This window comes from Gigantopelta aegis, chromosome 4 (assembly GCF_016097555.1).
Source record: "Gigantopelta aegis isolate Gae_Host chromosome 4, Gae_host_genome, whole genome shotgun sequence".
Classification (NCBI taxonomy): Eukaryota; Metazoa; Mollusca; class Gastropoda; order Neomphalida; family Peltospiridae; genus Gigantopelta; species Gigantopelta aegis.
The window spans coordinates 79,806,472-79,823,604 of record NC_054702.1 but is presented as its reverse complement, the minus strand read 5'-3'; the positions used below and the strand labels follow the sequence as shown (position 1 = coordinate 79,823,604).

The window sequence follows — 17,133 nt, the reverse complement described above, 5'->3', positions numbered from 1 at the left end:
AGGAATAATATTTATACTACTTATTGTCTTGTTGAGGTCCAATTTAATTTAATTTTTTGTTGTCTTTTTTCTATTGGTGGTGTGGGGTGGAAGTATTTTGTAGGTTTTGTTACTTATTGAAATAATATTGTTTGGATGACTATTACTTTAAAGAAAAAAGGATGACAAACTGCCAAATAATATTAAACTATCATGATCTTGTTGTCTTGATGTTATTTGTTTATGAATATTAAAATAAAATTGATTCCCAATAACCCAATTACTAAGCTACTATTATATTTCTGATATATTTTTTAACTATTGAAGATGTTTTGAAAGTTTTGTTTTTTTAAATTTCAGTCCAGTATCTGTTCAAGTTTTCTTTTCCGAAATGCTTTTTATTATCAACTAAAAATATTTAGTTTGTTTTGTAGTCTTTTTGACTTGTTTTTTAATATAGGACAATGTTTTGATAAAGATCCTTTATGTTTGTTTATATAAGCAGTTGTCTTGAAAGAAAAATTCAGTGCTGATAATTATTTATGTTAAATATACATCATTTTGCTTGTATTGCTTTTTCATAATCATCTTCAGCTGAACAAGTCTGTACATTGCATGAGTTCCGTTTGACCAAGTGTATTCTAGCCATAAATGATTAATTCTATCAAACCAATCCAGCCTGTTCCCTGTGGTCATTTCCACTGATGTAGACAATAAACAAATCATATCACTAAGCCATTATCTCAGTCACTAAGTAACGGTAGTTTTTCATTCAAATACAGATGTATTTTTAAAATCTTGTATGTGTCATGAAACTTATAAACCTATAACACTTACTTTGGATCGTAGTCATTAGGAAGTTAATTATACTCAACCATGTTTTGTAGCCAAGATTTGCATAAAAACTCAATACTAATAAAATTGATATGATTAGTTTGTTGAGATATAACATCCTCATCTAGATATATAAACATTATAAAATCAGTTTTGTTTATTTTGTTGTGCATGATGGGTTTTTTTAAAAAAACTTAACAGTAACATGCAAAATAATAAGAACTAGATTTTTTCTTCATTAATATACCAATGGATACAAATAAGGCAACACATGGTATTTTAGACAAAATTTAATTCACTACTAGAGTAGTTATGCCTGTATAAAATGCAGAGATGTAATGGTGGTATCAGATTTCATTACTGTGGAATTGACTGCCATGCAGTAACAGTTAACTTCCTCATACTGTGGACAAGGGTTTTGATTGCTGTTAGTATTTGTGTATTTCTTTTAATCAGTAAACATTAAAAAGTACTACACAACCAATTTTAAATTATACTTTAAAAACCAAAGAAAAAAACATAAGCAACTTGTATAATGATATTAATCATTGATCCTATGTAATATGAATAATAAACTACAAAACAGAATATCATTGTTACTCGACAAACTGGATGATGTCATTTGTATGTGAAACCACTTTAGGATATTTAGGGTTTTTTGTCACTTAACAAACTAGATGATGTCAATTGTATGTGAAACCACTACAGGATCTTTAGGGTTTTTTTGTCACTTGACAAACTGGATGATATCATTTTTATGTGAAACCACTGCAGGATCTTTAGGGGGTTTTGTCACATGACAAACTGGATGATATCATTTGTATGTGAAACCACTATATGATCTTTAGGGTTTTTTTGTCACTTGATAAACTGGATGATGTCATTTGTATGTGAAATCACTGCAGGATTTTTAGGGTGTTTTATCACTTAACAAACTGGATGATGTCATTTGTATGTGAAACCATTGCAGGATCTTTAGTGGTTTTTGTCACTTGACAAACTGGATGATGTCATTTGTATGCGAAACCATTGCAGGATCTTTAGGAGGTTTTGTCACTTGACAAACTGGATGATGTCATTTGTATGTAAAACCACTGCAGGATCTTTAGGGGGTTTTGTCACTTGACTAACTGGATGATGTCATTTGTATGTGAAATCACTGCAGGATCTTTAAGGGTTTTTATCACTTGACAAACTGGATGATGTCATTTGTATGTGAAACCATTGCAGGATCTTTAGGGGGTTTTGTCACTTGACAAACTGGATGATGTCATTTGTATGTGAAATCACTGCAGGATTTTTAAGGGTTTTTGTCACTTGACAAACTGGATGATGTCATTTGTATGTGAAACCATTGCAGGATCTTTAGGGGGTTTTGTCACTTGACAAACTGGATGATGTCATTTGTATGTGAAACCACTACATGATCTTTAGGGGTTTTTTGTCACTTGACTAACTGGATGATGTCATTTGTATGTGAAATCGCTGCAGGATCTTTAGGGTTTTTTATCACTTGACAAACTGGGTGATGTCATTTGTATGTGAAAACATTGCAGGATCTTTAGGGGGTTTTGTCACTTGACAAACTGGATGATGTCATTTGTATGTGAAATCACTGCAGGATTTTTAAGGGTTTTTGTCACTTGACAAACTGGATGATGTCATTTGTATGTGAAACCACTGCAGGATCTTTAAGGGGGTTTTGTCACTTGACAAACTGGATGATGTCATTTGTATGTGAAACCACTGCAGGATCTTTAAGGGGGTTTTGTCACTTGACAAACTGGATGATGTCATTTGTATGTGAAATCACTGCAGGATCTTTAGGGGTTTTATATATATATGGTTTGACATTCATCAAATGAGGGGCGAGAACTAGTTCAGTCAGAAGAGCTCTCACCTGACTTGCTTAGGTCGTAAGATCAAACCCCTTTAGTGGACCTATTCTTTGATTGTTCTCCTCCTCACCCACCCCGTCCCAACCAGTGCCTCCTGACTGGTATATCTATGTCTGTGGTATGAGCTGTCTTGTATGTGGAAATGTGCATATAAATGGTACTTTACTGCTAATAGAAAAATGCAGCAGGTTTTCTTTAAGACTTTCTAAATAATAAAAATTTTGATGATTAATAAATTCATGTTGTGTTGTTTTTGTAAGTGAAGTCATCTTTCTTAGTCTTGTCTCTGCATTCACAGTTCATTTGGTTATGTTGGAAAGAACTAATTTTTGTTCAGTGATAAACAGAATATTTTACTTATTCACCTCAAAAACTTTGTTACAGCACATGTGTTTTCGAATGTACATAATTTGCTTTTGCTTTATGATATACAATTAAAAACACTTGTACCATAATATAAATGGTCTGTCATAGTAAAATGTTTATTAATCTTTAATTATTAAACTAAGCATAATTTGAAAATCCTGTATCAGATAAATAACAAATAACAACAGTAAAAAAGTGAAAATGAATTAGAAACTGGTTTTAATGTCTAATCATTTGCTTTTGATTAAACTAAATGAAACCATTTTGGAATGTGTCATTACATTTCATTTATCACCATCTTTGCATGGTCATCAAGTTTATTTAAATCATCTGTGTACTTGTATGCTGTAAACATATATATTTAACTATATACATGTAATATCATATTGTATGCATGGTTTGAGTGAATTAGACTAGTAATAAATATAACCCAAATATATTACACATTTAAAATGTATTCATAAAAAAAGCTAAAATGAATGTTCCAAAAGAAAATGATATTTAATTTTTTTAATTTTTTTTTAATAATAAACATTTTGAGTATTTATCTTTTAAAATATAAATAATGCATTCAATGAAATTTAATTGGTTGGTTTTACTTTATTTGTATATTTTAACATTTCCATATTTAGTGCATTGATTTATTATATTATTATTTAATGTTTAATATAAAATGAATACGTGTAATATGTATGGGGCTAGATTATTTTTATTCCAAATCAACAAAATGACTATTACAGAAATTGGGGTAAGTAATTCTCAACTATTTGTCAACCACTGTGGAGTGATAGACTTATTAATATAATAATAATGCAGTAATTTAATATGTGGCTACTATAACAAACTATTATTAAGAAATAATTATGTAAATTTTCCAATACATAAGTATGCAAATTAGATGACATAATAAAAATAAGTGATATTACACAACATATACTATGTGGTTATTTGGCAGTACTCTGGTACCTTACAACAGATATACCTTGCATGCATTTCACTAAAAAGTGTAAGTAACATAGAGATAAATAAATGGCTGTAATATTTGTTTGATAGAAATATTTTGATTGTGAGCAAAAACTAAAGAGATCAACAAGAAGAAGAGACAACTAACATACATTTGGAGAATGGTTAATAACAAATGTTTCTGTTGCTTTTTGCCAGACTTTCTTACTGCACAGCTTTGCTATTTTTTTATTTTATTAATACATGTTGATAAAATATATGAGTTTCACATTTATATGTGATCATGCCACTATAGATTAAATTAATATATTTCAACACAAAATTTATATATGATTTATGAAGTGATGGATTTATAAGAAAAAATTTCCTTTTTCGTGTGGTTATTAATAAGTGGCAGACAGCAATTTTTGGCTATTACTGCCATTACAGCTACCTATTTTTTATGCTTACAGTTACAAACCTTTCTGCCTTCAGTAAATAAGGTGCCTACTTTTCTCAAACTGCCTCCTATTTTTACTTAGATAAGTTATTATAAAATAAGTCAGAATTAAAATGTGGTATATCAAAGTTTTAATTCATTTTTATTTATATTTTATGTATGTACACTTGGGGTCCGTTCAAATATTACATACCACTATTTTTGTTAAAATTAAACCCTCTTCCCCCTGTAATGCTCCGTAATGTTCGAAATACACAACCCAAAATATTACGTAATGCTTAGAAACATCCCTTCCCCACCCCCATTCATAAACAAGTCATGCGATGAGTATGTACGTGTAATATAATTTTAACATACTATTTTGCGATTTGGGAAAGAACAGATATATATTTCAACTCGATTTATACATTATGAAAGTTTTATATGTTTGCAGACTATGGCTTCTATTAAAAAGCACATTTTATAAAGTCATGCAAAAGGAGGGGGGGGGGGGGGGAAATACATTATTATGATTGTGAATTATTTAATTTTGCAGAGGAGGTGAAGAAAAGAAATCATCGTCGCCCCGAAGTATTCAGCCGAGTACGGACCACCAAAACAACTACGATGGTGTTCAGAGGTTCACGTCTCACATGTACAATGACTCCACCCTGTCCTCGGGGCGCAGTTCGGACGATGGCCGCGCCTCCTATCAGAGTCACCCCAACTCGACTGATAACTACATGTCACGTGCCGATGGTCACCTCAGTTCGGGGGATGAGCTACACTCACGCAACAGCTCCCATGATAGTTCAGACTACTCAGCTTCTGGTAAGGGTTTTGTTGGTTTTTACTGTGTTCATTCGTCGTATATGTTCTGTATGTCCGTCCATCCAATCATCTGTTGTCTGTTTTATATGTGTTTCTTTTTTACTGTGTGTTCATTCTTCCTATATGTCTGTCCATCTAAACATCTGTTTATGAATATTTTTTTCTGTTTTATATATGCTTTTAGTATATGTTTTGTTTTTGCTGTGTTCATTCGTCCTATATGTCCATCCATCCAATCATCTGTTTGTGAATATTTTTTCTGTTTTAGTATGTGTTTTGTTTTTACTGTGTGTCCATTTTTGTCTCACAAGATATAGGTATTACTTTTCCAATGGCGGTGATAGCATCATGTTTAATGTTAAAGCTATGCATTAAGATTGTTTTTTCACAAACTATAATATAAATCCTAGTTTAGTATGAAACTTGATTTAAAGTTGCAATTATGTATGTTCACAACAGTGCACCAAAAAATGTTATGGTCTGGGCGAGTCATTTAATTCCACAGAATTCTAGTTTGTTACGTATGTCCATCCGGTCATCTGTTTATTACTCTGTTCCATATATTTCTGGATGGGTCGTTTTTGTGCGTGTGTTTGGTGGTGGTGCTGGTGGTGGTGGGGATGTTTGTGGTTTGGATGGTTGTTTTGTTTGTTTCTGTATGTCCATCATGTCACCTGTTTACATACGTTTTCCTGTTCTATATGCTTCCGGTAAGGTTTTGTTTGTTTCTGTATGTCCATCATGTCACCTGTTTACGTACGTTTTCCTGTTCTATATGCTTCCTGTAAGGTTTTGTTTGTTTCTGTATGTCCATCATGTCACCTGTTTATGTACGTTTTCCTGTTCTATATGCTTCTGGTAAGGTTTTGTTTGTTTCTGTATGTCCATCATGTCACCTGTTTACGTACGTTTTCCTGTTCTATATGCTTCCGATAAGTTATTTAATATTGGTTTTGTTTTTGTACTGTGTCTCCATTCTTGATTTATGTCCATCCAGTCATGTGGTTCTCTATAATTCTCTGTTCTATATGTCTTTTGTAAGATGTTTCTTTTACTATGTCCATCCAGTCATCTGTTTATGTAGCTGTTGTGAATATCTACCTGTACCTGTCCTATTATTTATTTTTTAACGAGTGACTGTTGTTATTTTTTACAAAAAAGTTTGTTTTGTTTAATGACACCACTGGAGCACATAGATTAATTAATCATCGGCTGTTGGATGTCAAATATTTGGTAATTCTGATATGTAGTCATGAGAGAAAACCCGCTACGTTTTTCGTAATGCAACAAGGGATCTTTTATATGCACTTTTCCACAAATAGGAAAGCACATACCACAGCCTTTGTCCCGTTGTGGTGCACTGGTTGGAACGAGAAAAAACCAATCAGTTGAATGGATTCACTGAGGTGGTTCGATCCACCCCTTATTTTTAACAAGTCTATCAGAAATAGAAAGGTACACTGTCATTAATGAGGAATATGGCTGTTCATTACAAAAACAAAAAAAAGCCACCATCACCTATATTTCATAATGCAGTTACCGTTTTCTCTTTACGATGATTAATTAATCAATGTGCTCTAGTGGTGTCATTAAACAAAACAAAGTTCTTTTTCTGTTGCTCTTTAAAAATATTCTTATTGATGTATTTTTAGAAATACTTGTTAATAACAATACACAAATAAAAAGGCCAGGAATGAATGAATGATTGAATGTTTAACAACACCCCAGCACAAAAAATACATCGGCCATTGGGTGTCAAACTATGGTATGCAAACAAATAAAGTGATGATCAACATTAATACAAAAATTCAAGATTCAAACAAAAACGCAGTGTAAAGAACTGTGCAAAAATACAAATATCACAGATAGATACTGACTTTTACTCCAAATTTCAATTGTATCCCGAAGAAAACAAGGGGATTTGTGCTGTATTGGTCATTCTCAAAGAAAATGTTACACCCCTGCACCACGGTGAGGTTACAGCACACACAGGGGAAAAAGGCCAGGAAGGAAAATAATGTTTTGTTTATGACACTGTAGCACATTTTAAATCATTGCTATTTGGTATCCAACATATGATATCTGCTGTGGCCATATAGAAGAGGTCTTTCATAGGGACAGGACAGCAGTGGGGGATCTAAGGGATCCCCCTAAATTTTGTGACAGTTATATATTTTTTTTTTTTTTTCATTTGTTACATTGGAGAATCCGAGGAACAATGAATAAAAAGGTCTGGCCTTACATGTCATTGGGACAAACCCAATCACCCCACCCCACCCCACCCCTCCCATTGATGGATTTTGTGGATCCACCACAGGACATGTCGTATCACGACCTTTGATGTACGTGTCCTAGGGTACTGGTTAGGACAGGGAATTAAAAAACCAAAATCCACTGAGAGTGATTGATCCTATTACCCATTGCGTCTCAGGCAGGTGCTCTGTCACTGAGGAATATCCAACACACACACAAAGTTTATCATGTTGATGTTGTGATGTATATATATGCATTGAAGTGGAAGGGTGATATATATACAGAACAACTTTTTTTCAGTAGGTCTGTGCATGTTTAAACTTGCTGATTTAGCTGAACAAATCATAAATAACTGTCACTTTTAACAGACAAAAAAGAAAGAAAAAAAACCCCACTAATAGTTATAAGAATACCTGTCACCACATTTTATTGCCACATGTGTATGTAAATAGAACATTCTATTGTAATTTTCCTAGAATATTTTTAATATATGTAGCTACTTGGTATCTTCTTTCATTGATTCTATTTACATACACACATACTACAGTAATAAATATTAGCATATTAGATATATGGGTGGTTTTTGTTATAATTTCTTTTTAAAACTTTATCACACCTGTCCTGATTGTCACCTTGACATGTTAACTTTTTAAAAAGTCTTTTGTGATAATGTAAATAATGCAGTACTCAGCCCCGGCTATTTGTATAGGAATGAACTGTTATGCGTGACAGGTTGGGCATTGGCTCACCACATTCTTGTGTAAACTGTCGCTTGCGGATATGTAGCAATCTTTCATGTGACCCGGTTTAAGTTTTTACCTTCTGCAAACTCCATAACAGGTGTGAATGTAAGTGCATTCTATATTCATACTGTCAGACATATGTTTAAGCAGCCACCTAGTATATAAAAAAGTGCTTTAATGCAGCTGGTTTATTCAGGTCACTTTGTGCTACATTTTGATGTGGTACAATAGTAAATGGCCTCTTAAGCATTTGGTTAGGGACCGTAACAAAAGTATATTGAAGCCAGAGAGACTAAGTCACTTAGTCTTGATTCTGACCCCCCACCCCCCTCAAAAAGACTAAATGGGCAGTTGACTTTGGCTTCATCCAAATTGACGTTGCAGAACAAGGTTTGGAAAAGACCAAAGGAAGACAGTAGTAATATAAAAGATGCAAACAGTATTTATTCATGAATGCACATAGTGAAACAATGTTTTAAACAGTGATATGAGGCCAACCAAGGCACTCTGAAAGGCTTTGTAACTATTAAACTATACATCCAATGACAATATGCCCATTGGTATCTTTCATCAGACGCCAATGACATAAGCTCCAAGTTGGCCTATTTCAAGTCATATGTTCCAGCAATTTAAGATAATTTATGCTTCTTTTCTCTTCTTTTTTGCTGTTGCAATTGCCGTTTTTCGGCTCTATTCCAGCGCTTGATGTGCAAGGTAGAGATTTTTTAAACAACTTGTATTGTTGTTAATATCTTGATGCAGAGTTGAGTTGAGTTGTTCCTGTCAAGTCTCTTTTTGTTAATTAGAAGTTACAATATATCGTGAAATGTTTTAATGCGCTGTTTATTGGGAGAAAATATCATACCCACCCGCGACACGACGCCACACGCAAATTTCGATAAATGAAAAAAGAGAAGTGACTCTTATTAAAGAAAATCATCCTAAACACGCTCAAGATGTATAACAACAATTGTTTGTTTGTTTTTTGTTTTGTTTGTTTCATTACTTTATTATTTATTAGTGTTACACATGATTGCCAAACCACTTGTCATACTAAGAGAGCTAACTCTTTACGATCGTTACAACGGCAAGACCTGTGTGGTACCAACATGGCCGTTATAACGAGAGTTGACTGTAATACATACCTAGCCACCTTGATATCCTGGTTTGTATGGGCAGTAGGTCGACAATAAATACCTTGGCCAGTGTTTTGAAGCCTTTTGGGTTGTGTTTGTATGATGATTTTCAAGTTCAAAGCAAGTGAAGCCAAAAGTGATAAAAAGACTAAATGGAGATGTTGAAATCATAAACCCCCTCCCCCCCAGACTAAGTGACTTAGTCTCTCTGGCTTCAATATACTTTTGTTACGGTCCCTTATATAATACAGATGGCTCTGAGCATGTTTATACATTGTAATACATGCATGAGCAACCATTTATTATTTCCTATGAATTAGCCAATCGTTTGTAGACCTTGTAACTCCCATCTGTTACATTAATATATTTGGTGGCATACGGTATCGTATTATGATCTTTCAGCATCAAGTGGAAAAAATTGCACAGCTAGTGCCAGTGAATACTAATAGACTCCATCATATGTAGGGTAAAAAAAAGTACACCCGAGGTGGTGGAAATTTCGACGCGGAACAAGGCCTGTCGAGTCCCAGGGTCGAAATTTCCACCACTGAGGGTGTACTTTTTCTATCCCACATGACTACATATGATGGAGTCTTTTTTTTTCTGCCATCCATTCAATAAATAGACCATTATTTTACATGAACAAAGAAAGATGGCTGAAAATGTAACTTCTTTATTTGACCGTTTTATCATAAATAAACTATACTATCATATTTGCTGCGTTTGTCTCATGTGTTAAATATAATTTAACACTACAAATTAACAAGATAGCTTTTATAATGAAGGTTTTAATAACTAACCAACTTGCATTGATATGACATCATATCTTACCAATGCCATAATACTCCCCATATTAAATTCAATGACGTCATAGCCCATGCACGACAGATTTATTCCGCATGGGCTGACATGAAATAGGTCTGTCTTGCATGGCTAGAGTTGAGAGATATGTGTATCTAGAATGTAACATAGCATAGTTTTTTACTGAAATGTTTTGTGCTTGACAGTTACACATACGGCTAATATTTAGTTGGCCTGTATTAAGCTGTTGCACACTAATTGATGGACACCAGTGGGTGGACACTGGTGTGACACTAGTATATCTAGTTTACCTGTATCTCTGTATGGGCTAGACAGGATTTTTCTGAGGTCTGTTATTATAGCCCAGGTAAGAATTAAATGTATGTACTAAATAATTCTAAAGGAGAGAAAAAAAAAGACATGTATTACAGAATTATCCTCATAAAATGCAGTTAGTACTTGCTACAAGCAGTATTTTTTACATTGGCTGAGCTTGAAAAAACCACAACTTATGTGTAATTATCAGTTAGTGAAACCATATCTGTACATATATTGAAGAATGTTCTGAATTAAGAAATTTGTGTAAATTTCATGTTTAAATTCAAAACAGTAAGGATAATTTCCTGAGTAATTGGAAATAAATTAACTCTTTAAAACAATCTGTGTTTTGACTGCAAGAGTCATATCCATTGTGCATTGTTATTTTTAACCATTTCACTGACAGAATTAAGTGTGAAATTCAACATTTTGAAATGTCATAATGCTGTAAGTTGCAAATGACTGACAAATATCACACTCTTTCACGAAAGTCAAAAAGTCACACATTTGAATTTGCACTTTTGAAAAGATCTTTAAATAGCCCATTTAGAATACACAAAGCATTTTATTCTCTGGATGTTTCTAGCTGAGAATTACATGACAGTTAGTAAACTTATAGAGAATGGGTGTCGGCTAATTATAATCATTAACTATTGCCACTAAATAAAACATAAGTATAAATTAAGTATGTGTCAATAAATGGTGGACTCTCTTCATAAAATGGTTGTTACTATAATGATAGTACCTTGATATGGATATATATTACAATTTGATTGCACTGATAGTCAGTAATGTACTTTAAAAAAAAAAATAATAATAATCAGGAGCAAAATTTTATTGACAACTATAAAAATCACATTTGTTATACAAGTGGTTTCTAGGGTATGATATTAACACAATATATTAAAACAACCAGAACAGTAACTCAGATGAATAACTCAGGTGAGAGGATAGCTAATAATAATGTTTATCACAAATGATTTTAATAGCAGTCTGCTAATACTATAATTATATTATGTTTTGTAGTCATGTGTTTTGCTGCAGCATAGGTTTTCCCTTTTAAAATCAATGTCATTTACATGTGGCCTTTACTCTTCATGAATTGTAAATATGAACCAGAAGAGAAATGTGTGTTTAGGATTGTCCTATAAATTGTGAAAATACTTGTAATATTTGTGGCCATAATTCTAGGTCAGATATTGTATGTGTATGTAGGCCATTAAGTGTTTACATGTGGTTACCTTGCATTTGGGTTATTCAATGTTATATCAAACGTGTTTATTTCTGTCACTGAATTCCTATGCACAGCTGCATATAGCACTGCGTTTAGTGCAGCCTTTGTCACACACATTTGGGCTGATCTAGTGCCAATGGATTTGTCAGCTGGCAGGTTGTTGAAAAATAGTTTTAAACTTTTGTAGCTGTTTGTGTTGTTTCTGTAATGGCTTGAGCTGGCAGTGTGTGTTTGGATGTTTGCTGTCTCATGGTGTTGTGTGTTGGTCTCTACTATTTTCACAGCAGGTCTTTGGGTAACTGGAACAAAATTATCTCCACTTGTCACATTGACATTTGTGTTCAATTTCCAGTGCTGAGGTATTTTTGTGTGTGAAGGAATCATTTATTGTAGTTTGTGCTTTGAGTTACTTTAAGTTTTTGATTGTTGACAACTTGTTTAAAAAGAAATTTACTAAATGCTTTGTTTTGTTGTTGCAGAAAAACTGGTTTGTGTTATATATAATTATATATGGAATATTAGTATATATATATATATATATATATATATATATATATATATATATATATATATATATATATATATATATATATATGCCAGTGTTATTATTAAAAAAAAACAAATATTAACATTTTGATTACGAGTTTCTGAGAAATAATATGGTAAACATATTAAATTATTTACCTTCTATTTTAATAATTTACCTTTTATTTCAGTAATGTTAAAAGTAAATGTTTTTAGGTATCCCAATCAGAAAAAAAATCAATATAGTTTAGGAATTGTTTTTCTATGTGGATTAAGAGCCTGGTTGAATTGTTTTGTCACGAATGTGTATCACATTCCAATAATTTGTAGATGGTTACAAATGATATAATTTATTGTAAACAGTTTTCTTTACTATTACCTAGAATATAAAAATGTATGTCCAAGGCTCACACAGGGAATAATCATGTTTTAGCCAATTTTCAGATATTTAGAGTATTTGTTTGAAAAATAATACAAAATGGCTAATTTAAACATAATTGTATCAGCCGTGTACTAAAATGTTGCAGCCACTTTGCATAAAAATTAACAACTGGCTAATTTGACTATGGGCAGGGTGAGCCCTGTACGACAGATTGGTGTGCGTGTGGATGGGTAATTCTTGGCATACTTCCATCAGAGAACTGTTCAAGCACGCCTGTCGTGGGCACAACCTCTGACTTCGCCAGAGAGTTCTGTCCATGACAGGGACAAATTGGTGATTTTTTATTTAATTTGTTTATAACACTTGTTCGCAGTGGTCACACAGGGGATTCAATTATTGATCTCCGTTCTGCAGTGTTAAATACACGTACCTCATCTCCTTTCAGGGCAGGACATAGCTCAGTTGTACAACACTCGCTCGATGAGCGGTCGGTCTGGTATCAATCCCCGTCAATGGTCACACAGGGGATTCAATTATTAATCTCCGTTCTGCAGTGTTAAATACACGTACCTCATCTCCTTTGAGGGCGGGACATAGCTCAGTCTTAAAAACACTCGCTCGATGCGCGGTCGATCTGGGATCAATCCCCGTCAGTGGTCACACAGGGGATTCAATTATTGATCTCCGTTCTGCAGTGTTAAATACACGTACCTCATCTCCTTTCAGGGCGGGACATAGCTCAGTTGTACAACACTCGCTCGATGCGCGGTCAGTCTGGGATCAATCCCCGTCAGTGGTCACACAGGGGATTCAATTATTGATCTCCGTTCTGCAGTGTTAAATACACGTACCTCATCTCCTTTGAGGGCGGGACATAGCTCAGTTGTACAACACTCGCTCGATGCACGGTCGGTCTGGGATCAATCCCCGATGGTGGGCCCATTGGGCTATTTCTCATCACAGCCAGTGCACCACGACTGGTATATCAAATGCCATGGTATGTGCTATCCTGTCTGTGGGATGGTGCATATAAAAGATCCCTTGCTGCTAATCGGAAAGAATAGCCCATGAAGTGGCGACAGCGGGTTTCCTTTCTCAATATCTGTGTGGATCTTAACCATATGTCTGATGCCATATAACCGTAAATAAAATGTGTTGAGTGTGTTGTTAAATAAACCATTTCTTTCTTTTTTTCATCTCCTTTGATCTGGAAAGTTGTCTTCATTAATGTTTAATTAGTCTTCATGACTTGGCTTTGAACAGTACTTTTATTAACATTACATGCATCATGACACAAACTAATTCTGTTTTGGTGGTTACTAGTAAATAGTTTTTATCTGCTGGTTTATGTTTTAATGAATTATTTAGACAATTCACAATGAAATGTTTAGTATGCCATGAGGTAATGTTTTAATTCTGATTTTCTCTTGTCTTGCCTTCTTGATCTTATTATAAATATGTTACATGCTTTTCAGTTTGGAGTTGAGTAGTGCAAGATCAATATTGTTTTTTAAAATATCTTTTGAACGTGAATAAATGAGTAAAAATTTTTTAATAATTTTGTTTTCCTTTTAGGTAGCAGTAGTAGACACTGGAATCCAAGATCAATGATCCAGAACCAAAATCAGGTAAGTGTACTCCTTTATGTGTATTATTGTTTTAATTAAATAAATTACCCTATTTTGGTTATCACAGCAGCAGATTGTAAGAAAGTCCATTAAGCTAATTTTATTTTGTATATTTCCTTGGTTAATTATTTCAAGTTACTGACCCTAGTTAGTAAAATATGGTGTGACTTTAAATCACTGATTTGGGGGAGGGGGATTAGCATGTATATTCTAGTTGTAAAGTACTCACCTGATGAACATTTCAGTCTAGGATTGATTCCCATCCATGGACCCATTGGGCTATTTCTCGTTCCAGCCAATGTACAACAACTGGTATATCAAAGGCTGTGGTATGTGCTATACTGTCTGTGGGATTGTGCTTATAAATGAAAAATGTATCAGGTTCCTATCTAAGACTATATGTCAAAATTACCAAATGTTTGATTTCCAATAGCCTATGATTTATAAATCAATGTGCTCTAGTGGTGTCATTAAACAAAATAAAATTTAACTTTAACTGACTTCTTGGAAAACTGATTGCTTTATTTGAATTATACAATTTTTGATGATTGGTTTTCTTCATTTTAGGTGAAACGAAATGATTTAAATGGTGGCATGGAAACAAGTCAAAGTGTCTATGTTAGTGGTTCAGAAAGTGTGTACACCTCATCTTCCCAGTCAACAAACTATGCATCACCCCAGAGACGACATTACTTGAGTTCACAGCAGACTGATTTCTCATACACTGGAACTCCCCTTACTGGAAACATAGCTCTCGAACTTCTCAAGCAGTCCCAGAACACAAAGTATCTGTTACGCCAGGGAGCAGACAACCCTCCCCATGGCTTCACATCCGACCCCCCGTCCAGCTCCAACACAAACCTCAGTCAAATCAGTGAAGGGTCGTCGTACTCAAGTGGATCATCACACGCCCAGGTGATGTCTAAGGAATCGAAGGACAGGGGCATTATTACAAGCAAAGGTAAACTAATAGAGATTTGAGGGGAAAAGCTGTTAACTTCAAAAAAAAAGTTAGAGGAAACATTTGAATTGGTTGGTTGGTTGGTTGGTTGATTGATTGTTAGATACATGGAATATTAAAAAAGACCTTGTTTCAATGGATAAACTGAATGGAAAAAATATAATGTTTGTGTTTTGTTACACCTTTCAATTTTTATCTCAAGCAAAAAACCCATTTAGCACTGTTTTGTTTTATTTGGGGTTTTTTTTGGTTTTTATTGCCATTACATAAGCTAATGCAAAATATACTATATTTTCTGCATACATGTGTAATCAGCCATAAATGAACAAATGATCCTACAGTATTTGAATCTGGATTATCATTGAACATAATATGTTTCTTTCTAAGACAGATAGATAACACTTATCAACACTTTGATAATGCACTATTACTTCAAAGATGTAGCAAGATTGTTATATTTTTGTTATAAAATTACTACCAAAATTTGAAATCTAATAAAGTATCCATTACTACTTGCTTATGATACTAGAGCTACACAAAACAATATGGGGTGGTAATAATTGATAAATGGTACTTGCTGTATTAAATGGAAACTGAATGTGTTAATTTTAACAGCATTCTCAGTTTTAACAGAAGTGGTTAAATAAAGTGTAGAGCCTAAAGGCTTTTGCTTCCATTTGTATTGGCAATTAAAAATGTGGGTAGTTGCTTCTGTTAATCTGCCATTTTGGATTTGATCTAGTTTACTGCTTTCCGGATGTCTGATTTCTATAGACTTTTTATATGTTCATCAGTATACCTCAACAAATTGAAATCCGTCGAAAAACATTTTGTTGCAATTTTTTCAGCATCTAAACTGTATTTTGACTCGCCTATCTATAAGTAATAACAGCTGTCATTAGTTGTACATTCTTTGCAAAATTATTCAATATTAATTTTTAAAACTCATTTCATAAGGATGGCCTTCACTGCCTGTCCAAATTATGGAGTTGTATATAAACTTAATTTGATTAATTTGTGAAGCTTTGTGTGTACTCTGGTTTGCATATTTCTTATGTAGTAATACATTGTTATTTTAAGGTGATCCAGTAGTGCCACAGCGGAAAGATTCTTTACAGCACATGAACAAACCTTTCAAAGTTTTGCAACACAAACGTAGCCAACTAGATGGTTCCCCTCACAGTAGTACAAATAGCAGTCCCCGATCATCAAACAGGTAGGACTATTAGAAAGGAAGAAACATTCTGAATTGTGGTTAAGCAATATTCACAGTTATTAACATCTTCATGAGCATCCAAACCACATGCTGGAGGGGAGGGTACCTAATGCCAGTGTACACATTTAACCGGTAAAAAAAAAATGTCAATAAAAATGTCCCTTGCAAAATCAATATTTTATGTACTCTTTCAAGAGGAGGGAGAAGTAACCAAAAAAGAGTATGTTTTGTAGGCTTGTGAAGCTGTTAACAGTGTGAATGACCGTTGATTGTATCTTCTTCATTTGTTTTTTTGATGATAAACGTCTCACAAGCTCATATTTTATATTTGATTATTCGATAAAACATTTTTTTATAAATTAATAAAAATTGGTTAATTTTTTGGAAGAGGTATTCTTACTGCTATAGTACATATCTGTTTCATTTGGAATTTTGCCTTGTTTAAAAAAAACCAGATGTGAAGTTTTTTAATGCATAATTACAGTTAAAAAATTATCCCAGTTTTGCTGGTTGTTAATCTTATCATGTTTCATATATTTCTTGTCTGGTATGTCATCAGAAGAATCTCTTACATGTCTGTATCTTAATATTGTGTTTGTATTGTTTTGTGGAATATAAATCTGTCTGGTATGTCATCAGAAGAATCT

The 17,133-nt window shown here is 33.5% G+C and overlaps 1 protein-coding gene across 4 annotated transcripts in view; it reads left to right on the top strand.

Moving 5' to 3' along the window:
* LOC121371170 (signal-induced proliferation-associated 1-like protein 2) overlaps nucleotides 1-17,133 on the top strand; it is a 104,952-nt gene that overhangs the window by 68,803 nt on the left and 19,016 nt on the right. For all 4 annotated transcript variants that reach the window (XM_041496864.1, XM_041496863.1, XM_041496865.1 and 1 more), the window contains 4 exons: nucleotides 5,015-5,289; nucleotides 14,257-14,309; nucleotides 14,877-15,270; nucleotides 16,351-16,486. In XM_041496864.1, coding sequence (XP_041352798.1) covers nucleotides 5,015-5,289; nucleotides 14,257-14,309; nucleotides 14,877-15,270; nucleotides 16,351-16,486 — 858 coding nt within the window. The remainder of the gene's footprint in view (nucleotides 1-5,014; nucleotides 5,290-14,256; nucleotides 14,310-14,876; nucleotides 15,271-16,350; nucleotides 16,487-17,133) is intronic.